The sequence below is a fragment of the Ochotona princeps genome, chromosome 6, assembly GCF_030435755.1.
Source record: "Ochotona princeps isolate mOchPri1 chromosome 6, mOchPri1.hap1, whole genome shotgun sequence".
In the NCBI taxonomy this organism is placed as follows: domain Eukaryota; kingdom Metazoa; phylum Chordata; class Mammalia; order Lagomorpha; family Ochotonidae; genus Ochotona; species Ochotona princeps.
In genome coordinates, this window is record NC_080837.1 from 93,874 (window position 1) to 121,183 (window position 27,310).

At 44.9% G+C, this 27,310-nt stretch overlaps 1 protein-coding gene across 1 annotated transcript; it reads right to left on the reverse strand.

Moving 5' to 3' along the window:
- Window positions 1-27,310, reverse strand: LOC131480429 (zinc finger protein 793-like; the record flags this gene model as incomplete). The annotated part of the gene is made up of 4 exons (XM_058665261.1): window positions 27,168-27,310; window positions 19,844-19,901; window positions 225-351; window positions 1-93 (listed from the first exon to the last, which is right to left on the reverse strand). Coding segments are annotated over exons 2-4 (256 nt in total), but the record flags the coding sequence as incomplete, so codon positions are not given.

The following is a 27,310-nucleotide window of genomic DNA, read 5'->3' on the forward strand; positions in this document are numbered from 1 at the left end:
CTGGAAGTATTAGGTTGACAGAGTTCTCCACTGTCCATGGTGCTGATTCTTGCTCCAACTTGAAGATCACATCAGGCTTTGTCATGCAGTACCCTGGGAATGGAGAATGATGAAGATTTTCCAAAATCACCATTAGTCCTACCAGCTACTACACTTTATAAACTTCTCTTTCATTAGCAAACTATACAGAAGTGTTCTTTAAGGCATGACAGAACTTCACTCACCCAAGGACAGCAGATTGTTATAGGTCTCAAGCATCACCTCCCTGTACAGGGTCCTCTGCGTATTGTCCATTGTCTGCCATTCTTCCTGGGTAAAGTCCACAGCCACATCTTCAAATGACACCAACACCTATAACAGCACATGTCTCCTCAGTTCTGGATCATTAAATAGAAACACTGACAGTGCATTTTCTGTATATTTAATTTGCAACTTCTATGGATGTAGTTTAATTTACAATGTATACAGCATCATAGAGTAACAGTTAAATGAAAATATCTTGTGTTGTATTACTTTTGCAATTCCAATATTACAACAGAATATTCTTGATTCTCTTAAAGGCTGCTTTCTCTAAAGATTCTCATTCTAATAAACTGTTGAAGGCATTGTTGTGTTTTTTAAAGATTTATTTATTTTTATTACAAAGTCAGATGTACAGAGGTGGAGAGACAGAGAGGAAGATCTTCCGTCCAATGATTCACTCCCCAAGTGAGCCGCAATGGCTGGTGCTGCACCAATCTGAAGCCAGGAACCAGGAACCTCCTCCAGGTCTCCCACATGGGTACAGGGTCTTAGACTGCTTTCCCAGGCCACAAGCAGGGAGCAGGCTCACAGTCGGTCCTTGCAATGTGCAACAAAACTTAGCAGCGAGGGGTGTGTCGTGGGTGCACTCAGCAAGGGGCCACACCACTACAGCGCCAGCATACACCGGCACCGCCAAACTCGGCCCTCGGAGGCATCGGGGCTGAGGGGGCCATGGGGTGTCGGCAAAGCCCGCCCGTGGAAGCCTGCGAGTCCCGGTGGCCGCTTGCGCTGCAGGCTGACACGCAGCGGGAGGAGCAGGGCCGAGCGCGCCCACCTGGCTCCTGCACCCTGCGGGAAGCTGAGGCAGCCCGGGAGGGCCCCGAAAATAGAGCAGGCGGAGGCAAGCGGAGCGGCCTACTGAGGGGTGCGGGGGTGGGGGGGACGCCGGCCAGGACGCCGCCACAGCCCACAGCCCACAGCCCGCCCACAGCCCTCCTCCCGCTCCTGAAGGCATTGTTAGAATAGCTCTCCAAGTGGAAGATATCATTCAGTTTCCTTTATTGCCACTCTACTTTTCAACTAAACTAACATAAGTAACCTTACTGACAATGAGCTGAAATATTAACTCAGGATCTATAACACTAAGCTGAGTTTAATTCTTCTCTGTGTGTTCAATTTGCATCTTCTAGGAATGCAGCTTAATTTACAATCTATTTGGCAACAAGGTAAAAACAAAACATTTTGTCCTGTATCATGTTTGCAATTCTGAAGCTATAATTCCATTCTTATTCTGTATCAGACTGTTTTCTCTAATAAACTTAAAATGAGCTCATTGTGTAATCTTTAGATACACATGAGGTAAAAGTCATGCTAGATTAGATAATTAAGATAAATGCTTACTATTACACAAGATAACGAGAAAATTATTGAGTAGCTTACTAATGATTTCATCATACATACTGAGATACTTTAAAATTCCATTTTCTTAATTCAAAGTGAAATAATGAAATACTGAAAACATTTTTAAACTTTACTTGCATGAATAAATATTTCCTTCAGCTTATACTGGAATTAAACATATATGATTATATATATCAATAACACATTTATATGTACATACTCAAGACAAAAAATATGAAATACATATGCATGTAATTCTAGTGTATAAATATAAAACTATATATATTTCTTTTTTTTCACTTTTGAGTATGCACATATTAAAACTTTCTACTTTGTTTTTGCTTTACTTTTTATGGAATAACCTAATTAAGCTGAAGTTTTAATTTCCACATAGTAAACTACAGCTTAGAAAGGAAACAAATGATAGTCTCATAAAGAACTATCTTCTTCTGAGAATTAGTTGGTATCAGCCAGTCACAGCCTGCTAGCTGAAAAGAAGATATACATATAGGACAAATGCCATGCTGTAACAAACCTAATCCTTTGTTTTAATGTCCTGGAAGCCCTTTAGCATTTACCAATTTCCTGGGTTTGCCTTTTGTTCCAGAAATTTATTTACTAATTTAAGATAAAAACAGCTAATGTAGCAGATATACATACATTTAACAGTATGATACTTCTTTTGAATCTTCCCTTTTCCCCTGTTACTCTCTTAAGCATTTGGAATAACATGTTTGAAATTCACATTGTATTCAAGATCTTAATTTTTGAGTAACTGATTCAAACAACAGTAAAATGACCAATTTCATAGGTAAGCACTATAAATAGAATGAAATGAAAAGATGTTTCAATCATACAATTCACAAACACATATCATTTAAACTGCAGTAGGATATCATCATTCGCTGTGTGACAAAGATGTAAATCAAATGTAACAAACCATGTTTGCATCAATACCTATATATAACATTGTTTCTTCCCTACCTTTATTGTTGCTGCTTGTGATTCTTTAAGCTACTCTACATAACAAAATATCATATTTGTATATCTGTATTTAGGATGTTTTTTAAAAAGATTTATTTATTTTTATTACAAAGTCAGATATAAACAGAGGAGGAGAGAAATACAGAGAGGAAGATCTTCCATCTGATGATTCACTCCCCAAGTGAGCACAACAGCCAGTGCTGTGCCAATCTGAAGCCAGGAGCCAGGAACTCTTCCAGATCTCCCAGGCAGGTGTAGGGTCCCAAAGCTTTAAGCCATCCTTAACTGCTTTCCCAGGCCACAAGCAGGGAGCTGGATGGGAAGTGGAGCTGCTGGGATTAGAACCGGCGCTCATATGGGATCCTGGTGTGTTCAACACGAGGACTTTAGCCGCCAGGCCCTGTATTTAGGATATTTCACTTAACATCTTATACTCTAGTTATACTAATTTTGATATAATACACAGAATTTTGTTTTCACAGATAAAAAACAGGTTGTTGTACACATATACTCTTTTCCTTATTCAGTTATCTAATGATGGACACCTCAATTCATTCCACATCTTGTGTATTATGAATAGTGCTGTTATAAAATAGATGTTATCTCTTTCATACAATGTGTTCATAACTCAGAAAATACAACTAGTAGTGAGATTGCAAGCTTACAGCAATCTTATTGAAATTTAATCTTTTTTATTTCATTTAAGCTTTTTTTTAAAAAAAAGGTCTATTTATTTTTATTGCCAAGTCAGATATACAGAAACAAAGAGAGACAGAGAGGCAGGTCTTCCATCTAATGATTCACTGCCCAAGTGGCCTCATGGCTAGTGCTGTGCTGATCCAAAGCCTGGAACCACGAGCTCTTCCAGGTCTCCCATGCAGGTGCAGCGTCCCAAGGCTTTGGGCCAACGTAGACTACTTTTCCAGGCCACAGGCAGAGAGCTGGATGGGAAGCAAGGCTGCTGGGCTTAGAACCAGTGCACATATGGGATCCCCACACATTCAAGGCAAGGAATTTACTTGCAAGTTTACTCTTCTGAGCCCAGCAATCTTATTTTTAAACCTTTAAGAAATTTTACATTATTTTTCATGTATTGATTTAATCTATAACTCCATCAGCAATATATAAAAGTTCCCATTTTTTACTTCCTCACCCGTATTTATTACCAATTTCTTCCAAATAATAGCCATTCTGTCAGGGTTGAGATATCTCATTGTGATTTTTGATCTCCCAAATGGCTGCATTTTGGGAACTATCTGCTGAGGTAATTTGATCATCTCTTGACCAAACAGAGGATGTATATGTTGTTAAGGTCACAAGGAGCTTGAAAGATAAAAGTTGCCAATTTGAACAACACATGAAACTTCCTGTGTCCTGTTATTTAACAAATTATAAAGGGTGATATAGAGGGCCCAACGTGGTGGCCTAGCGGCTAAAGTCCTTGACTTGATAGCACCAGGATCCCTTATGGGCACCAGTTCTAATCAACACAGCTCCACTTCCCTTCCAGCTCCCTGCTGTGGCCTGAGAAAGCAGTTGAGGATGGCCAAAAGTTTGGGAAACCTGCACCCCTGTGGGAGACCTGTGGGAGACCCGGAGGAATCTGCTGGTTCCTAGCTCCAGATCGGTGTAGCTCCGGCTGTTGCTGTCACTTGGGGAATGACTCATTGGATGGAAGATCTTCCTCACTGTCTCTCCTCTCTGTTTATCTGACTCTACAATAAAAATAAAAATAAATCTTAAAAAAGAGTGATGATACTCTGCTGGCTCTGTCTTCAGACCAGAGAGGGTATGCCTAAGAAGCCGTTGAACTTGACGGGACAATCAGATGCTGGACTCTATGTTTGGTATACGCTTGCAATGGGGAAATCTCAACTGAACTTGAGCTGTGGTTATGCAACAAGGTGGAGGAATCCACCATGGTGGGAGGGTTTGGGGAGGGGTGGGGAGAACCCAAGTATCTATGTAACTGTGTCACATAATACAATGTAATTACTGAAGTTAAATAATAAATAATTAAAAAAATATATAAATATATATATATATATATATATATATATATACATAAGCGCGTGGTGTGATGGCTCAGTTGGCTGATCCTCTACCTGCAAGCATCCTGTGGGATCCCATATGGGTGCCAGTTCATGTCCCAGCTGCTCCACGTTGTGTCCAGCTCTCTACTTGTGTCCTAGGAAATCAATGGGGGACAATCCAGGTCCTTGGGACTCTGCCACCATGTGGGAGATCCAGAGGAGGCTCCTGGCTTTGGATCCTCTCAGTTCTGGCTGATAACCATTTGGGGAGTGACCCAGAGGGCAGAAGATCTTTCTCTTTGTGTCTCCTCTTCTCTCTGTATATCTGCCTTTCCAAGAAAAATACATATTTTTTTTAAAGCTGCAGTGAGATACCTATTCTTATAAAAGATTGTTAATGACCAATGTTGATGATAATGTAGAGAAATTCCATATACCACTCCATATTCCTACTACAGTAGCTAACCTTCATGTGACTGATCATAGCAAGTATTCTGAGAGTGGTGATATCACATCATACCAAGAATGTGGATGAGCTAGAACTCATATTTCACTGGTGGAAATTGTGTCTTTGGAAAACTGTTCAGTGTTTTTGAAAGTTAAAATTGTGAGCTTGCAATGAGGGAATCTCAACTGAACTTGAACTGTGGTTATGCAACAAGGTGGAGGAATCCATCATGTGGGGAGGGTATGAGGAGGGGTGGGAAGAATCCCAGTACCTATGAAACTGTGTCACATGATGCAATGTAATTAATAAAAAAAAGAATACAAAAAAAAAAAAGAGTGATAGGGAAACCCTAATAATCCAAAAAGCTCATAATACAAGCACAATCTCTCTAGAAAATAACACAAAAAACCAGAAACCTAATATTTCCTAATGGAACACAACTTCCATTTAGATTTGGAATTTTTTGTTTCCCTGTTTTAGAATCATTTATTTATTTGAAAACCAGATATAGAGAAACTGAAAAGGGGGCATGGCACAATAGCAAAGGGGTGAAAGCCCTCACATTGCATGAACCGGGATGCCATGTGGGTGGCCAGTATGTGTCCTGGCTAATCCACTTCCCAGCCAGCACCCTGACTATGGTGTGGGAATGAGGTAAAGGACAGCCTGAAGCCTTGGGACCCTGCACCTGTGTGCTAGGTCAAGAAGAACCTCCAGGCTTCTCATTGGCCCAGCTCCTTCCATTGCAACTCTTTGGGAGTGAGAGCAGATGGAGAATCTTTGTACCCCCTTCTTTCTGTATATCTGCTTTTCCAAAACAAATATCTATATCTATCTATCTATCTATCTATATCTATCTATCTATATATACATATATATACATATATGTGAATTTTTGTTTATTGTGGATGATGTTTACACAAATGATCAGGGTAGGAAAGTTTAAGGTTTAGGGAAATGTTGATGTGATCACTGTTTCCAAATTTTCTATTTCTCCTTCCTAAGGAACTGGTTCATATTCTGGTTGTTTATTTCCCATCTAGCTCCCTGCTTGTGGCCTCAGAAAGCAGTAGGAGGCCCAAAGCATGAGTGGGAAACCTGGAAGAAGTTTCTGCAGCCACTTTGGGATTATACCAGTAGGATGGAATATCTATCTCTCCTTCTCTCTGTAAATCTCAATTTCCAATCAAAATAAGTTGAAAAACCACATTTAACAAATTGTAGCTTAGCAATGGCATTATTGGCTTATTTGTAGTCATCATGGTTTCACTCCTCTTCACACATTATAGCACACTCAGTGTGGACTGCTTTTTAGAATTGCTACCCAACATTAAACATAGTTGCGACACTGAAAAAGTTGTTATGGTCAGTGCATGGTACAGTTACAGGTCAATTTTCATTTAATTGGTGCATCAGTCACAAATTAAATAAACATGTATTACAGTATAAGTATGACTGTCAACTCAAACGCTACCTGGTGGGCATGACTAACAGCCAACCTGCCTATGACCATGAAGCATGACTTAGAGCCATGTTTGCAGTACTTGACCTTTGAATTGATTGGAGTTCTAAAGGGATAGACATGGCTTCTACTTAATTACAGTGTCCTTGTTGTATGAGAGGGCTGAGACTGCCCTTCTGCTGTCTCCTTTCCCAGTGAATGAGTTGTGATCACATTATAGTAAGTGGACATGATCCCTCAGACTGTCCCCGGTGGTTCTTGCAGCCCAAGAACATTGACACCTCATCCCCTGGTGGTCTCAGGCATGTTGGCAGGAAAATCCTTGAGACTCAAAAGCAATAACAACAGATACCAAAATGGACAAAGAACTAAATATATTTCTACAAAGAAGATAACCAAAAGGCTAATAAATTAGCACAAAAAGATTTTCAGCATGATTGATCATTAAATGAATGAAAATGGCAACCACAATAATATACCACTTTATATCCATTGCAATGTCCTTCATTAAAACAATCCAGGCAAGGATGGCTCAAGCTGCCTTCAAGCAGCCAGGCCTTGTTCTTTCCTTCCCCCAACTAGCCAAAAGTGGCCAGTGGTACTAGAGTTCCTTTGGTGCACATGCCAAGGCCAGGATAGATCAAGTCTCCTTTAAGCAACAGACCATGCTGTGCCCCTTACCTCAGCCAAAGTTGGTCAGTGTGGTCCAGGGTCCAGTTTGGCACCAAGCCCAGGCCAGAATGGCTCAAGCCACCTTTAAGTAGCCAGGCTGGGCTATGCCCTTCCCACCACCAGCCAAGAGCTTACAGTGCGTCCAAGGTCACGTTTACATTCTCAACGCAGGTCAGCATGTCTGAAGATGCTTTTAAGCAGCTAGGCTGGGATGCTTGACTCCCAAAATTAGGAACTATGGATTGCTCAGGAGAAGGGGTAAGGGGGATGTGTGGGAGGCAGGACCACTGAAGGAGTATGTTGCAGCTAAGGAATGACTTGTGGAAGACTTCTATTGACAAAGCCACATTACTTGCAGGTAAATGAGGGGGCTAACACCTCGTGGTTTGGAAGCCATAACTGAGGAAATTTCTGGGTCAGACGAGTACACATGCCCACATGGGAGAAATGAGCTGGGATAATTAACATGGACTACCACAACCAACCAATGCACACTTAAGGCAGAGTCGGGGGGTCTGTCTGGCAGGGAAAGATTACACTACTGCCAATGAATTTCACAGAAGAGTAAGATAATGTTAGGCTGGTTCATGATACCGACAGGCATGCAAAAGAACTAGGTCTGGGGCAGATCATGTGGGCAATACATAGGCTCAACCTGTGGAACTAATTTCTGCTGGTTGGCCCAAGAGCTGAGATATATTCTGTCTTTCTCTTTTTTTTAATTATTATTTTTAATTCATTAATTACATTGTGTTATGTGACAGTTTCATAGGTACTTGGGTTCTCCCCACCCCTCCCTAAACCCTCCCACCATGATTCTGTCTTTCTTTCTTTATTAAATTATTGTATTGCTGACAATCTTTACACAGTTAATTATGGCAAAAAAAAAAAAAAAAGGTTCAGGGGCAATAGGGAAGCGGGTAACACTATTATGTCCATATTGTTTCCTTCCTGTACCTGAGGTAAAGGGGGATATTGAGGGAGAAGCCCCACCCAGTATCCCACCCACCCCAAGTCCCGGATGTGGGGCATACTCGGAGATACTTGATCAAGTATTTTTAATAGTTCACCAGTTATGAATTGCTGCCAGTTTTGCCACTCCCAGCTCGATCAGGTTGTTGAAGAATCCACTGATTGGCATAGTCCATCATGGAGTCTTCATTTGCCCAGTATTTAGCTGCCAACATAGAGCTGAGGTGGTTGATTGACTTGTTCTGTCTTCTGTCTGTTCTTGGCTAGGGTTCTGAGTCCAGCAGTTCGAATGGGGGGAATCGCCAAAGAAATTTTGAGGTATTCCCAGACCAGATTCTTGTATGTTCTAGCAAGCACAGGGCTCAGCACAGTCCATCACCACGATCAGCTGGTGGTTGCAATTGCTGGGTTGCTTCTGTTTTCCACTGGAATCAATGGGTGTTGCAGTCCAGCCTGCTTCTGCCCAGCACACACTCGGCCCTCACATCAACCAATGGGAGCTGCAGCCTATTTGGAGCGACCCACAATAACCCCCACCAGGCCCGCCCCCTACCCTGGTTTGCTAGTATGTATAGCAGACTAGTCCAGTCTGTCCTACATCCCATTTGGCTCTTGTACTTGTCAATGGGTGTTAAAACTTAGTTCCACCTAACTAACTCAACTATCCAGCCCTCACAGATGTTGTTGCGTGCCTCTCTGTCTGGCCACCACAACCCCCGTCCTAGTTTTTGTGCTCTGCAGTGGGAGTAGTGACCCGAGAGGGAGGAACCCACTATTTCCCTCCCGGGTCTCTCTCACTTCTGGATTATGCACTCTACAGGTGGTTCTGTTATTTGACTTGAGAGAATTAGCCCCCCCAGTGCCAGCTTCTGCCAGCTGATGCTGTGACTAAGCCCAAACAACCCTCATCCACTCTGATTTATGCTTGCACCAGTAGGAACAATCAGTCCAGCCTGACTTTTCCCTGATCTAGTCCACGTGAGGCAAACAGGTGTTGTAGCCCAGTCTGTCCCCATCCCAACCCACACTCTCCAGTGGGGGTAGCTGTCTGGTGAGGGGATCAGCCGCTTAATCCCCCCGCTGGCTCTGCTCCTTCTCTTCCTGGTTCTCACGCATGTTGGTTGGGTGCTGCAGTTACATCCAGTACAGGCAACCTCACCCTGGCATTCCTCGTTGTGCACTGGTATTTGTCACAACCAAACCTGGCTCGACCCACACTCTGTTCTGGTGTTCGTATTTGCCAGTGGATGACATGAACTGATTCAGCCTGGTCTGCCCCCGACCCATGCCAAATGTATGCCAGTGGGAAACTTTCCATAGCTTGTTCTGGGCTGTTTCCTATCATGCATCTTGTGCTTACCTGCAGGGACTGTGCCCTGCCAGAGGAGTTGCCCAGGATCCTCCTTCAGAATCCCTCCCAATGCCAGATTTTGCTCATACCAGGGGGTCCATGAGCCAGCCCTACTCAGTTCACCTCCTGTCCTAGCAGGAACAGTGGCTTTTCTTGGCTGGCCTTCAATCCATTCTGGTTCTTGTTGTTGGATGTTTCAGCCCAGCCATGGATTGTCCATACCCACATACAGCTCACACATGGCTCAGAAGGGAGTTGAGACCCAGCCTAGTCAGTCCCACATCTACTCTGGTTCTCCAGGACACCAGACAGTGTTGGGGTCTGACCTGGCCTGGTGCATCCTCTCCCAGTCCACACTAGTGCCATGGGAGACTACAACTGTTTCCTAGTTAGAACATAGCCCCCATTCCAGCACATGCGCCCCTTGGTGGGAACCTCAGCCCAGTAAGAGTCTCCCCTTAGCTCCCCAGTGGGCCTGTTCCCTGCCATAGATCATGCGCCTATCAGTGTTTGCTCTGACTCATCTTGTCACAGTCCCTCACTTGTCCTGGCCTCTGCCTTAGACACTGTGGCTTAGCGTCCTTAACTCACGTAGACCAGAAGGTACAAGATCCTAGCTTGGCATGACCTGTGTTCCATCCTGGTCTCTAGTTTCACTTGTAGGCTAAGGTTTGCTCAGTCTTGCCCAGTACATCCTGTTCCATTACCAATTGACACATTAGCCAACTGTTGGAGCTACTTTGTTCAGCTTGTCCAACCCCCAGGTCTGGACCACGTGTTCATCAGTGGGAGCTATAACTCGCCAAGGGAGTTTCCCAAGTTCCTCCACTTGATCCACTCCCAGATCCAGTTCTCATACATGCCAATGGGTTTTATTCCAGTGTCCAGCACAGTCTGGCCTTGCATTTGGCCTTATATGAGCTGGTGAATGTTGCAGCCCGGTCCACCCCACACGCTATTCAGGATGCACATCCGGGTGCTGCTGCCTTGACAAGTCCAGACTGTTGTGGGTTTTTTAACCTGTGATTGATGGCAGGCTCCTTCGTCACACCCAGCTTAGTCCAAAACCACCCAAACTCTTGGGCTTTCCAGTGGGGCTAGAATTTCCACAGGGTGTGACCCACACATCCTGCACAGAATCTACTCCCAGCTATGGTTCTCGAGTGCTGGTTGATGTTATGGCCCTGCCTAATGTGACCAGTCTCCTGATCCATCATCATGTCTGGTAATACGATATTCTGCTGGACAAGCTTTTGCATCAACTGGTGTTCACCAACCAGCACTGTTAAGTGATTACAATTTCTTCAGAGGAAGAGTTATTGCCATTGGGAGTCTTTAGGATTGACTCATATCTCAGAAGCACAGTGGAATCAACCTGGAGCTATCTAAGCAACGATTCAGACAACCTAATACCCCAGAGTTCCCCGGCAGGGTGGCCAATAGGCACAGCCTGGACACAGCTCACCAGGAGCACATGGTAGCTGGAGTCGGGATCTGAGCAGGACACCCTCTCCTAGAGCCCACCAGCAGCCTCCCAACTGCTGGAAGTTTAAATCTCCAGGCCCAAAATTGCACCCCTCCCCAATCCCATTTACCGCCCAATGAGGGCACTGGGTGGGCCCTGGACCTACCCAGTCATGAAGACTTCCCCCCTCAGTGAACTCCCTCCGAAGGAAGCAGCCCCCGAATCCAGGCTGGTACGGGCATAGCTCACCATGTGCACATTGAGGCTGGAGTCGGGATCCAAGCAGGACACCCAATCCTGGAGCCCAAACAAGAGCTGAAAATTATAAAGAGCTGAGCTAAACAGGACCATGGAACCCTCTGACACTCATGAATGTTAGGATTGGGAACAGGACACACTGGTCCAGGATGCATCAAGAGCAGTCTGCTGCTCAAAACAACATGCAAAGGAACCATAGCTGGGGCAGGCCTAATATGGGTCAGTGTGACTGAGATGCAGTTCCCAACTGGTGTACATGAGAGCTGAATGTTGGATGGACATGGTTTGGCTCCACCACAGCATCCACTGGTTTGCATACAAGATGGGACTAGAGACAAAACTTATCCAGCAACTGCAACCACCAGTGTGTGGTAGGCTGATGTGGGTGACACACTGAGCTGGACCCTGGACTGGCAAGTAAACGGATATGTCTATGATTTCTTCAGGGATCCCCATCACTGAACCAATGGACGCAGAACTCCCAAAATGCGGACAAATGTGGAAAGTGTGCATTAACCTTGGAGTGCATGTGTCAGAACTAGGCCGCCTCATTTGATGAATGAACATGCTCAGATGCACATAGGGGATATGGCAGTCTGTTGGAGCCTGCAGATGAAGGAGGGCAGAACAGATTACCAACTACCCCAGGGGAGTATTGACATCAAAGATCTGGCTGAATGGAAACTCAACTTGGAATGTCAACCAATCAACCTTGAAAGAATTTCTTATGAAAATCACTTCAACAGAACCTTCAGAGCATGCTCTACATTGGCGACCGTGGGATATAAGATGGCCATTCCACATCCCAAGGTTCTATTGCGGGGATTCTGGGAGTGGCTTCTCTCCTACATCCCACCATTCCAGACACAGGAAGAAGAACATTTGGAAACAATGGTCTCATCCACTTCCCCCTAATTCTCCATCCTTCCTAGCTTAATCAGCATCCACATGTGCATGCATGCTCCATTTTAAACTATGTAAACATTATCAAAACAGAATTTTAAAAAGAACCATTAGAAATGAATTACTGTGATTCAAGACACATTCTATAGTATATATTTATGGCAACCAAAGCACACTCTTATTTGTAACTATACTTCCTATTGCTAATGAGAAAGAACCGCCCATCATCAGAGAAATACAGAAATCAAAAGTTTTCACTTTACATGGTCAACACCTGAGCTATAACAACAAAAATATGAAGTAAGCATCCTAAGCACTGATCTCCAAGTCTCACAAAAATAAGAAGCAAAGTGTAGGAGTAGAAAAAGGAAATTCAAAATAAAGATTAATGAAGAAATTAGAACTATATTCAGAAATACTGAAGATAAAGGAGGCATTCATTGTTCTTAAAAGGAGAACTAAATCAGTAAAACTTTTGCTAGATGAAGCAAAAAGTAGGCTCAAGTACATCACATCAAAAAGAAGACAGACATATAATAATTGATATCACAGAAGTACAGTGGATCAGGGCTGTCTGGACAAAGTGGGTTCTGCCACTGCTTGGGATATATTCTTCCCTTGTAGATCCCACCTTAAGTCCTGGCTGCTGCATTTTTTTCCCTCTCTCTTTCTATTTTTTTTTTTAAATAAACATTTATCTACTTCTATTGGAAAGCCTGATAATTAAAAAAAAAAAAAAAAAAAGGGAAAGAGACAGACAGATATGATGATCATGCATTGGCTGATTCATGCCCCAAGTGGCCACAACTGCCCAAGCTGAGCCAAATTGAAGCCAGGAGCCTGGAGCTTCTTCCAGATCTCCCACACATGCAGGGTACCATGGCTTTGGGCCATCCTCCCCTGATTTCCCATGCCACAGTCAGGGAGCAGGATGAGAATTGTGGCCATCAGAATTAAAAGCAGCACCTATATGGAATCCCAGCATGCGCAAGGCCAGGACTTTGCCCACTGTGGAGGCCCAGCTGCTTTATTTCTGATCCAGCTCCCTTCTAGTGCATGTGGGAATGCAGAGGATGCTGCAAGTGCTTGATTCCCTGTACTGATCTGGGAGAACTGGGAAGAAGCTTCAACCTCGTCCTGCTTTAATCACTGTGGTCACTTGGAGAGGGATAAAACAGAAGGAAGATCTCTCTAACTCTCCCTCTTTCTCTATAGTTCTGCCGTGCATATCGATAAAATAATTCTTAAAATATTTTTTTTTTAAGATTTTATTATTATTGGAAAGCCGGATATACAGAGAGGAGGAGAGACAGAGAGGAAGATCTTCCATCCGATGTTTCACTCCCCAAGTGAGCCACAATGGGCCGGTACGTGCCAATCCGATGCCTGGACCAGGAACCTCTTCCAGGTCTCCCACGCGGGTGCAGGGTCCCAAAGCTTTGGGCCGTCCTCTCCTGCTTTCCCAGGCCACAGCAGGGAGCTGTATGGGAAGTGGACTGCCAGGATTAGAACCGGTGCCCAAATGGGATCCCGGGGCTTTCAAGGCGAGAACTTTAGCTGCTAGACTACGCCGCCAGTCCCCAAAATTTTTTTAAATTGCAAAGTCAAATATACAGAGAGATGAAAAGACAGACAGGAAGATGTTCCGTCCGATGATTCACTCCCCAACTGGTCGCAATGGCCAGCGCTGCATCAATCTGAAGCTAGGAACCAGGAATCTCCTCCAGGTCTCCCACACGGGTGCAGGGTCCCAAGACTTTGGGCTGTCCTTGACTGCATTTTTAGGCCACAACCAGGGAGGCGGACGGACTGTGGCTTCAATGAAATTAGAACAGGTGCCATATGGGATCCCAGCATGTTCAAAGTGAGGACTTTAGCTGCTAGGCCAGCACACCAGGCCTGATAAAATAAATCTTTACTGGAAAAACGGATGTGCAATGGATTGCTAGGGACTATCAACTGTAGTTATAAACAAATAAATCATAAAAAAGGCTTAATTTCTGGATACTTAGCATTAGGCTACAAACTGAATGAAAAAGACATCAAAAAACTTGATAAAACAGGCAGTTAACAGTGAATCAGGAATAAATCTCTTCAAACCAAAGGTCAACACTAGGTGTCTTCACTACTAAATTCTACCAAATTAACATCACATTTTCTAGAATTACTATAAAATTAAGATGAAGAAAATTATGCTAAGCATAACTATGCTAAGCCTAACAATACTTGGATTCCTTAACTAGACTGAATCAGCAATAGGACGATCTTAACTATGTCTGACGTTTAAAATAAGGGAAAAAAAGATGGAATTGCTCAGTAAAAGTCCAATCTCCATTTACTTAATGCTTCTTCTGAAATAATTGCTTATAGTCCAAAAATCTAGTTTAAAACCATTAAAAAGTCATAGACAAACACATCTGACAAAATAGATGTAAAATTTTTATCATAGGGCCCAGTGCGGTGGCCTTGTTGCTAAAGTCCTTGTATTGCATGCACCAGGATCCCATATGGTCACCGGTTATAATCCAGCAGCCCAGGCTTCCCCATTTGGGGAGGAAACCATGAGACCTAAGATTTTAATCTAATTCTCTCCTCCACTCTATATATCTGATTTTACAATAAATAAAATCTTTAATAAAAACATTCCTATTATACATGTAAAATAAATGAGACATCACATCAATAAGCTCACATACAATAGCCATGGTGCACCTAAAGAATGTAGTAAATGGGCCAATAAATGAAAATCAACAACCAAATATTTCACATAAACAAGATGGACCAGCATCATTAAAATTATCTTATAGAAAGCACTCAATGAATTTCTACATTTATTTTGTAATAACATTTATGTAAATTGAGGAAATCTACAAATATATAAATATATCCAAGTATTCCTCAGTTGAGGTACACAGAAATAGGTCTCAATAAAATAGTATCTATAGATAACAAACCTATAGCCATTACACAACTGAACGCCAAAAAACCAAAGGCATTTCCTCTAAGATACGTAACCAAATTAGAATGACTACTTTTTATTGTTATGTAATATTCACACAAATAGACAAGGAAGTAAAAGGCACAAAAATATACTAAATTAGTATACTAAACAAGATAATAAATTACTTTTGACTCTAGATATCATTTCTTCATCTGATGTTATTATAGTGAAACCTAATGAATGCCAAGAGATTGCATTCAGTCATTAAAAACAACAAATTCTTATTTGTTTCAAAATAGATGAACATGGATGTAGTGAAATAAAATAAGGCTAATGTAGAAAAAACTAACATGTTATCATATATAAATGTTAAAACATAGCTGCAAACTTAGAATTGTGATTGCTACGGGTTGGTAAGAGTGAAGACCAGGGCTAGGAAGGAGGCAGAAAAGTAGCAAAGAGAGACAGAAGGAACAAGATCCAGTGTTCCATCCCAGTGCGTGGTGACTGCAGTTCACAATGATAAGGCAACTGGAACGGAGGACCCTGTGTGCTGTAACACACACACACACACACACACACACACACACACACACACACACACGGAAAGCCTGGGCACCTGGTTTACTCAGCTGATGCTGTGCATATAATTAAATAAAACATTGTACTCTATGATATTATTCAAATACAGGTTGATCAAACTCCACTGGATTTTTTTTTTTTTTTAGAAATCAGAATCATCGGGCCCCGTGGCGTGGTCTAGTGGCTAAAGTCCTCGCCTTGAAAGCCCCGGGATCCCATATGGGCGCCGGTTCTAATCCCGGCAGCTCCACTTCCCATCCAGCTCCCTGCTTGTGGCCTGGGAAAGCAGGAGAGGACGGCCCAAAGCCTTGGGACCCTGCACCCGCGTGGGAGACCTGGAAGAGGTTCCTGGTTCCCGGCTTCGGATCGGCGCACACCGGCCCGTTGTGGCTCACTTGGGGAGTGAAACATCGGATGGAAGATCTTCCTCTCTGTCTCTTCTCCTCTCTGTATATCTGACTTTGTAATAAAAATAAATCTTTAAAAAAAAAAAGAAATCAGAATCATCCCTTTACACTAAAATCTGTTAAAAGATGTTAAACACCTCAGCTCTAGGCAGCTGTCTTTTTACACTGTACGTAGGTAAGTGTTACACAGGTGGGAGAAAATTAGCTAAGAGCTGGTGGGCATCCTGGGCCTGGCTAATGCCAAATATGTGTTAACAGTACCAGTGTGTCAGCATAGCTGCAAATTCTTTTTCTCCGTTTCTTTTCTTTATTTTTTTAAGATTTGTGGGAGGGACATCAGGACTGTGTTAATGGAGCTGCCAGCAGCATGGTGGCTGCTAGGGGTACCTGAATCAACCTGGACCCAATACTTGGAGCACAAGCAACAGCCATTGATGCCAAGTGCTGAATCCTGGGCTTGTTGGTAGCCAAAGCACCAACTGGCACCAGGCTTCAACTGCTAGCTTCACCCAGGGGCAAGCTTTAGAGTCTTGGGGTGTGGAATTGTTACCTAGGGACATTCATGGATAAGGCCACTGTACGTGTAGGTAAGAACTGAATCCTGAGGGACACCCAGTGACAGGGCCAATGCACTTGCAGGAAAATGAGGGGACTGAGACATGGTGGTTTGGAGGGGAGAGACTAGAAGTACGGTATAGGTCAAACTGATACACCAGCCCATATGAGAGCCCTGAGTAGGGATTCTTAGTAAAGAATATTGCTGACCACCACATGCTAGTCCACGCAAAAGTTAGGGCTGGGGATCTGTCAGACAAGGCTAGATTCCACTGCCTGGCTGAATGTTGGAACAGGAATGGGTCTGGTTAGGCAGGGCCATGACATCAGCATGAGAGAGAACCAGATCCAGGGGTAGATTCTGTGGGGGATATGTGGGCCTAAACCTGTGGAAATGCAAGTCCAACTGGTTAGCTCAAGAGCTGGGAGGGTGATGGGTTGAGCTAGTGTGACCATAGAACCTGTCAACATTCACGGGTACTGACACAGAATGTTCAAGCTACAGCACCAGAATATGCATCCTAAAAGAGGGTGTGCAGTAGCCTGGGCAACAACATTCATAAACTCTTACAAGGCCAAGATGGAGAGGCAGGCTATGCCAGGCAAGGGCATGAGTGAGATCTGGGTCTGGGAGTAGGCAGAATGAGAGAACTTGGGAAACTCTCCTGCTGGGTCATAGCTCCTGCCGGTGAGCACATGATCCACGTCTGGGGGTCAAGCAAGGTGGGCAGGTGGGCACATTAGCTCCACCTATTGGCAAACGTGTGGGCTGGCTGTTCAAAGGGGCAGATCAGGCAGGGCCAAGCAAATCTTAACTCACCAGCAAGTGCAGAAACCAGGCTGGAGCACGGGTCATTCCAGCTAGGATCTCACACCTAAAAGTGTTCATGGGCTAGGGATGGGAACAGACTGAGCAGGTCCAGGTTACATTACCCACCAGCAAGAGCTGGGACTGCCCAGGCTCCAGCGCTTGAAAGCAAAGGCCAAGACATGTGAGGGACTATGCAAGCTGCATCAGAGAACCACTGGAAAAAGCAAGATCTGTGGCGAGGAACCAGCCTGGCTGGGGAGCTAAAGGTATACCCTGACTAGGTTGTGGTTCCTACTGGTAAGTGTGAGGGCCAGAGCAGGGGTTCTTACATGGCTGCAGTTTATTTGGCACAAGTGTGGACTAGGTCTAATGTGTGCCAGACTGAGCTAGACTCTAGCACCCACTGGTGCTCATGAGAACAAGGCTTAATGTAGGATGGACTAGGCTACATCTCTCACTGCTGAGCTATGTATGAACTATGTCTGGGTGTGGACAATCCTGGGCTGGGCTGAAATACCCAACAGAAAAAAAAAAAAACAGGATGGGTTGAAGGTCAATCAGGAAAGGCCACTGTTCCAGCTAAGACAGGAGTTGGACAAAGTAGGGCTGGATCATGATCCCACTGATCTGGCATTGGGATAAGTTCTGAAGGAGGGGCTTGTGGAATTCCTCTGTTGGGACACAGTCCCTGCAGGTGAGAGTAAGAACCATGACAGGGAGCAGCCTAGACCAGGCCAGGTTATGGTACCCAAGGGCATACCTTTGGCTCAGGTCTGGGGCAAACCAGGCTGGGCCAGTTCATATCACCCACAGGCAAATCTGAGAGCCAGAATGGTATGTGGATCATGCTGAGTTGGGCCGCAACACCACACAATTCACATTAGGGATGGGACTGGCAGCTGGTTGGACTGCCTAGGCTGTAGCTCCCACCTATGTGAGTTTGAACTGGGGGCAAGCTGGGCTGAGCCACACTGTAGCACTCAATGGCAAATGCCAAGGTGAACTATGCTATGCCAGACTCGGCCACAGCACATAACCATCACAAATGAGACCCATGGGAAAGCAGGCAAACCCAGTAGGGGGCTGCAGGGAGCTTCCCCACTGAGTCACTACACCCAATGGTGAATGTGAGAGCTGGTATTTGGGTAGACCACTTCGGGCAGCGCTATAACATCTGCTGGCCTGCATGTTTAGTGGAACAGGGAAAATCCAAGGTGGGCAGACTGTACCTACTACTATGTGCATAAGCCAGAGTGGGTGAGGGTTGGGTTGGATGGGCTTTGCCACAGCATCACCTAGCAGACAACGGTTCTAGAGGAGGGAAACTCTTTCAAGTAAAGCTACAGAAACACCTGCAGAGTGCGAGATCCAGGAATAGGAGAGAGCCCATGAGGGAAACAGTGAGCACCTCTCTGATAGACTGCAACACTCATTGGTATGTATAGAAGAGAGGACCGGTGACAGATCTGATCCAGCAATATCAACCACCAACATGTGCTTAAGCTGATTGGGGTGATGGAATGTTCTGGACCCTCTGTTGGCATGCACACACAGGAATCAGGTCTGGGATCACATCAGATCAAGTTTCTTTGGGGATCCCCCCAACTGAATCACTGGATTCAGAACTCCAACCATGGAGAGAACTGCAGGTTCCATGGACTGACAATGGAGGGTATTTGTCAGAGCCAGGCCTCCTCAGTGGCTTCAATGGAGCAGTGAACAACATATTCAGGTGCACATGGAGGATATGGCAATACATTCAGCCCACCATACTGACACTCCCTTACACTGTTTTACTCATTGTAATAGTGCTGTCAATTTATTGTCAATATATCTCAGGGCAAATTGCAGTCATCTAGTGGCTAAAGTTCTCACCTTGAACATGTCAGGATTCCATATGGATGCCAGTTCTGATCCCAGCAGCTACACTTCCCATCCAGCTCACTGCTCGTGGTCTGGGAAAGCAGTTGAGCATGGCCCAAACCCTTGGGACACTGCACCAATGTAGAGGACCCAGAAGAGTATTTGGGCTCCTGGCTTCATTTTAGTGCAGCACGGGCCATTTCAGTACACCTGGAAATGGAGGATCTTCCTCTCTGTCTCTCCTCCTCTCTGTATATCTGACTTTGTAATAAAAATAAATAAATCTTTTTAAAGAATATATAAATCTTTAAATATATATATTTAAAACAGAAAACCTGGAGAGGAAGTTTCAATCAGCTTTGACAGTTCCAATGTTTAGTTATCAAAATTTTACCTTCTTTCTCTCACATGTTTTTCATTTTAGCTTAAAAACTATCATCATACTCCTCAAATACAAGGTAAAGCAAGCTGAGAAGTAAACAAACAACTTACTGAAGGTGTGTTGGTGTTCTCCAGCCGGGGAAGCATGTAGCAGGCAGCAGGGCTACACCTGCAAGAGAAGGTGGAGACAGGGAGTTATGCATTGGTCTTGATTGTTCCTATCCTCTTCAGTGGTTCCCACTGTGCTAAGCAACATCAACTTGGAGGCAGACACAGTGGCTGGAGAAATAAAATCCATCAGCTATCCTGGGCAAGAATAGTGCCTTACAAGTGCCAAAAAGGCATCCATGAAATAGTATCAATAATTTCAATAATTGGCAGTGATTAAAGCAAGTAACCATCAGGTCAATGCAAACAATTGCTACTTCTTTAAAACTAATATTACTGGGACTGGCACTGTAGCTTAGTGACTAAACTCCTTACCTTGCACATACAGGGATCCCATATGGATGCTGGTTTATATCCTGGCTGCTCTATTTCCCATCAAGCACCCTGCTTGTGGCCTGTGAAAGCAGTCAAGGACAGAACAATACCTTGTGAGCCTGCATTGTATGGGAGACTCACAAGACGCTCTATTCCTAGCTTCTGCTTTGGCTCAGCTGCAGCCACTGTGGAGATCTGGGGAGTGAGGCAGCAGATGGAAGATCTTTCTGTCTCTGCTGCTGTAAATCTGACTTTCCAATGAAAATTTTTAACAAATTAAAAAAAAAACATAATGTTACTGCTAAGCACTAACTTATTTTTTCAACAAGTATTGTTCACATTACAAAATACCATAGAAAAACCACTTTGTCACTAAAACGTATGCTTCTGAAAAATAACCGCATGGTATTAAGTACTTCAATGTTTCTACATTCAAAGTAATTTTGTGAATAACTATATATGAAAATTGAATAGGACATTTAATCTAGAGTTTCTTAGTAATAGTTCCAAAAGAAAATTCCTCAGTATTCAATGACACTTTCCAGTTCCTAAAACCTCAACAACACTTGACTTTGACATTTCATTTGCCTCAGCCCATAGGACATCCATAAATATGACAGCAACATAGTTTGAGAAATCTTTATATTTTACCTCATGAAACAGTTACATTATGGCAACAGTGAGAGAAAACCATTAGATTTGAATGAGTGAATGTCATGATACAGGAAGCTGGGCTGCTGTTTTGGGTAGATCATATCTGATACCCAAATGCTTCTAGGTCAGCATGCAGGGCCCTGTTTGTAATTTTTTTTATTTTTTATTAATTCATTTTATAACCTATTCTTCAAAAGACAAGCACACTAATATTCCCTTTCCCCAAAAACTCTAGAACTGAAACAATCACTGTAATTTATGTCACTGATGTGTGACCATCCCTTAAGGTTACATTTATATTCAAATGCAAAATACCCCATACAGGAAAATCACATCCAATGTGGATTGGAATTTGACATAGTAAAATAAACTTGGAGATTTTGAAATGATTTATTGCATTCTTTTACATGTTAAAAAACACCTAAGAACTATGGGCCTGGAGGTTTAAACTTCCAGCAGCCAGGAAGCTTTTGGTGGGCTCCAGGATGAGGCGTCCTGCTCGGATCCTGACTCCAGCTACCATGTGCAAGTGGTGAGCTGTCGCCAGGCCTGCCTGGTTTCGGGGCTGCTTCCATCGGGATGAGTACACCAAGGGAGGAGGTCTCCATGACTGGATAGGTCCAGGGACAACCTACCCCCTCACATTGGGCGGTGAATGGGATTGGGGAGGGGCACAACCTTGGGCCTGGAGGTTTAAACTTCCAGCAGCTGGGAGGCTGTTGGTGGGCTCCAGGATGGGGTGTCCTGCTAAGATCCCGACTCCAGCTACCATGTACACGTGGTGAGCTGTGCCCGGGTGGCCAGGGCGCCATTTGGAGGTGTTCTCAGAACCTCTGCTTAGGTAGCTCCAGGTTGATCCCACTGTGCTTCTGGGATCTGAGTCAAACCTAAAGATTACCAATGGCAATTACTCTTCCTTTGAAGAACTTGTAATCACTTAACAATACTGGTTGGTGAACACCAGTTCATGCAAAAGCTAAGGCTTGGGGCTTGTCCAGCAGGATATCCTTTGACCTGACATAATGATGGATCAGGAGACTGGTCACATTAGGCAGAATCATAACATTAACTAGCACTCAAGAACCATAGCTGGGGGTAGATTCAGTGCAGGATGTGTGGGCCACACCCTGTGGAAATTCTAGCCCCTCTGCATGGCTCAAAAGTTGGGGTGGTGATGCACTAAGCTAGGTGTGACCAAGGCCACTGCCATCAATCACAGGTAAAGGAACCCGCAACAGTCTGGACTTGTCAAGGCAGCAGCACCCGAATCTGCATCCTGAATAGGGTGTGGGGTGGGCTCGGCTGCAACATTCACCAGCTCATGTAAGGCCAAATGGAAGGCCAGACTGCGTCAGACACTGGAATAAAACCCATTGGCATGTATGAGAACTGGGTCTGGGAGTGGATCAAGTGGAGGAACTTGGGAAACCCCCTCTGTGAGTCATAGCTCCCACTGATGAACATGTAGTCCAGACCTGGGGGTCAGACAAGCTGGACAAAGTAGCTCCAACAGTTGGCTAATGTGTCAATTGGTAATGGAACGGGATGTACTGGGCAGGACTGAGCAAACCTTAGCCTACAAGTGAAACTAGAGACCAGGATGGAACACAGGTCATGCCGAGCTAGGATCTTGTACCTTCTGGTCTACGTGAGTTAAGGATGCTAAGCCACAGTGTCTGAGGCAGAGGCCAGGACAAGTGAGGGGGCTCTGCCAAGCTGAGTCTGAGCAAACACTGGCAGGTGTGTGATCTACAGCCGCGAATAGGCCCACTGGGGAGCTAAGGGGAGACTCTTACTGGGCTGAGGTTCCCACCAAGGGGCGCATGTGCTGGAATGGGGGCTATGTTCTAACTAGGAAACAGTTGTAGTCTCCCGTGGCACTAGTGTGGACTGGGAGAGGATGCACCAGGCCAGGTCAGACCCCAACACTGTCTGGTGTCCTGGAGAACCAGAGTAGATGTGGGACTGACTAGGCTGGGTCTCAACTCCCTTCTGAGCCATGTGTGAGCTGTATGTGGGTATGGACAATCCATGGCTGGGCTGAAACATCCAACAACAAGAACCAGAATGGGTTGAAGGCCAGCCAAGAAAAGCCACTGTTCCTGCTAGGACAGGAGGTGAACTGAGTAGGGCTGGCTCATGGACCCCCTGGTATGAGCAAAATCTGGCATTGGGAGGGGTTCTGATGGAGGATCCTGGGCAATTCCTCTGGCAGGGCACAGTCCCTGCAGGTAAGCGCAAGAAGCATGATAAGAAACAGCCCAGAACAAGCTATGGAAAGTTTCCCACTGGCATACATTTGGCATGGGTCGGGGGCAGACCAGGCTGAATCAGCTCATGTCATCTTTCATCCACTGGCAAATACGAACACCAGGACAGAGTGTGGGTCGAGCCAGGTTTGGTCTTGACAAATACCAGTGCACAACGAGGAATGCCAGGGTGAGGTTGCCTGTACTGGATGTGACTGCAGCACCCAACAAACATGCGTGAGAACCAGGAAGAAAGTGGCAGAGCCAGCGGGGGGGGGGGGTTAAGAGGCCGATCCCCTCACCAGACAGCTACCCCCACTGGAGAGTGCAGGTTGGGATGGGGACAGAATAGGCTAGGCAGGGCTACAACACCTGTGCGCCCCATGTGGACTAGATCAGGGAAAAGTCAGGCTGGACTGATTGTTCCTACTGGTGCAAGCATAAATCAGAGTGGGTGAGGGTTGTTTGGGCTTAGTCACAGCATCAGCTGGCAGAAGCTGGCACTGGGGGGGCTAATTCTCTCAAGTCAAATAACAGAACCACCTGTGGAGTGCATAATCCAGAAGTAAGAGAGACCTGGGAGGGAAATAGTGGGTTCCTCCCTCTCGGGTCACTACTCCCACTGCAGAGCACGAAAACTAGGACAGGGGCTGGGGTGGCCAGACAGAGAGGCACGCAACAACATCTGTGAGGGCTGGATAGCTGAGTTGGTTAGATGGAACTAAGTTTTAACACCCATTGACAAGTACAAGAACCAAATGGAATGTGGGACAGACTGGACTAGTCTGCTATACATACTAGCAAACCAGGGTAGGGGGCGGGCCTGGTGGGGGTTATTGTGGGTCGCTCCAAGTAGGCTGCAGCTCCCATTGGTTGATGTGAGGGCCGAGTGTGTGCTGGGCAGAAGCAGGCTGGACTGCAACACCCATTGATTCCAGTGGAAATCGGGACTGAAAACAGAACCAACCCAGCAATTGCAACCACCAGCTGATCGTGGTGATGGACTGTGCTGAGCCCTGTGCTTGCTAGAACATACAAGAATCTGGTCTGGGAATACCTCAAAATTTCTTTGGGGATCTCCCCCATCAAACTGTTGGACTCAGAACCCTAGCCAAGAACAGACAGAAGACCGAACAGGTCAATCAACCACCTCAGCTCTATGTTGGCAGCGAAATAATGGCAAATGAAGACTCTATGATGGACTATGCCAATCATTGGATTCTTCAACAACCTCATCGAGTTGGGAGTGGCAAAACTGGCAGCAATTCATAACTGGTGAACTATTAAAAACACTTGAGCAAGTATCTCAGAGTATGCCCCACATCCGGGACTTGGGGTGGGTGGGAAACTGGGTGGGGCTTCTCCCTCAATAACCCCCTATAGTAAAGATACATGAAGAAAATAAAATGGACATAATAGTGTTACCCACTTCCCTATAGCCCCTGAACCTTTTTTTTTTTACCGTAATTAACTGTGTAAAGATTGTCAACAATACAATAAAAAATAAATAAACAAACAAAAAAGAAAGAAAAGAAAAAACAAAAAACACTTGATCAAGTATATCAGAGTAATCCTAACATCCGGGACTTGGGGTGGGTGGGAAACTGGGTGAGGCTTCTCCCTCAATATCCTCCTTTACCTCAGATACAAGAAGGAAACAATATGGACATAATAATCTTACCCACTTCCCTATAGCCCCTGAACTTTTTTACCTTAATCAGCTATGTCAAGATTGTCAACAATATAATAAAAGTAAATTTAAAAAAAACCAAACACCTAAGAACTCACCAGAAAATTTACAAATTGAACTCATTATTTTTCAATTATGACCATCATCACCACCAATTTTTAGCTATTTTTACCTTCTAAAACCTATTGGAGTTGATCACAGTGGTAAAGATTCTGCTTGGAACGAAGAAACCCCAGAGTGCCTGGTTTGAATGCAAGCACCATGCCTGATTCCATTATACCTGCGTGCACAAATCCACCACTGGGGTCCGGCGGCATGGCCTAGCGGCTAAAGTCCTCGCCTTGAACATGCCGGGATCCCACACGGGCGCCGGTTCTAATCCAAGCAGCTCCACTTCCCATCCAGCTCCCTGCTTGTGACCTGGGAAAGCAGTCGAGGACGGCCCAAGACTTCGGGACCCTGCACCCGTGTGGGAGAACGGGAAGAGGTTCCAGGTTACCAGCTTTGGATCGAGGCAGCACCGGCCGTTGAGGCCTACTTGGGGAGTGAATCATCGGATGGAAGATCTTCCTCTCTGTCTCTCTTCTCTGTATATCTGACTTTGTAATAAAAATGAATAAATCTTTTAAAAAAAATGGCATGGATGTTTGGTGCAGCTTTTCACACACAATTTTGAGGACCACATGCTTCTTCCCACTAATTCTAAATACAGCATCACATTATATGAAGGAAAATTTCATAGAAGAACAAAGGAAAATACACACTGACTGACAGTAATGAGTATTAGTTAATACAACAGTGTAACTACTCACTCAGTGGGAACTGCTACTTAGCAATGTGATTAGAGATCTCAGTTAACACTCCATGAAGAAGATAAAGTCAAACCAAATCCTACAGAAACACAAAATACTGTACATGGAGGAAATGTTAGACTGCAAACATTCTACCCTATCCATGCTTCATACACCATCAGAATTTATCCCCACTCTGTTGACATAATATTGTCCTACATTCAAAACAATTGCAATGAATTTGAACATGAGAAATGAAAAGCAACACAGGTACTGTCATCATATCAAAAATTAAAGCAAAGGCCAGCATTGTGGTATAATATGTAAAGCTGCCAACTGCAACACCAGCATCCCATATGGAATGAGCTGCTCCACTTCCAGCCCAGCTCTCTGTTCATCTCCTGGGAAAAGCAGTGGAAGATCATCCAAGTGCCTGGGCCCTGATCACCCACATGCAAGGCCTGGAGGAAACTGCAGGCTATTGGTCTCAGTTTGGTCCAGCACCGGTTATTTTAGCCACCTGTGTAGTGCGCTAGTGGGTAGAAGATCTTTGTGTCTTTTTTTTTTAACATTCATTTTTTTTTATTGCAAAGACAGACATATAGAGAGAGTAGGACAGACAGAAATATCTGCTGTCCGCTGATTCACTGCAAGTGGCTGCAACTGCCGGCACTGTGCCAATCAGAAGTTAGGAGCCAGGGGCTCTTCTGGGTCTCCCATGGGAGTGCAGGGTCCCAAGGCCTTGGGCTGACCATAACTACTTTTTCAGGCCACAGGAACGGAGCTGGATGGGAAGCAGGGCTGAAAGGATTAGAAGCGGCGCCAAATGGGATCCCAGGGAGCTCAAGGCAAGACCTTTAGCAAGTAGGTCAAGGGGCCTGGGCCTTTCTCTTACTTGAACTCTCACTTGAACATAAACAAATAAAAGATTAAAAAAAAGAAAGAAAGAAAAGAAATAAAGACTTTTTAAAGATCTATTTACCATAACACTTAAAAATATCAGTTTAAGAAATCACAAACATCAATTAGCAGACAGTGCTCAGATTTAGTCACCTTTGGGGATAGAGGATCAAAGAGACCGAGACTTAAAATGACAAAGGAGTTTTTCAAATAGCTTGTCTACAAGGTCGCTGTGCCACCCCAGGCCTCTGCCAAGCACAACGCCAGCACCACATGCTGCCCCTCAACCTTGCAGCAAAACTCGGAGGAAAACAAAGCTGTTTGTTCTAACTGCTGGAGTCTGTGCTGCTCTGGTGTCAGCAACAAGCAAACTGCCCCAGACCCTTAGGAGGAGCTTCACTGAGGACTGAGCTGGGGGCTCGAGGTGCTGTGGCTCAACTCAAAACATACCTTTACATAAACAAAAAGGAAACCATGCCCCAAAATGAAGGTTGAACTGTCCCGGGCACTCTCCCCTCCTCACTGCACAATGGGTTCAACTGGCAGGCCTAGTGTTCAAGGTCAGTGCTGCAGAGTGAGGACCCCAAGGGCCCCCTCCTGGCCCCCGCCCCGCCCGCCCCGGGGCCTCAGGAGATGCTCTCACACACTCACCCTTCCCAGCTTCTGACGAGTCGGGGGTCCTGCAGAGGCTCCTGCGGGGAGGGAGCTCACAGGGCAGCACTGGCTCAGCCACCTGCGCCTCTCCACCAGCACAACCAGCAAAGCGGCTATGGCGGAGCCCCACAACAACCTCCCACCTGCTGCCACAGGG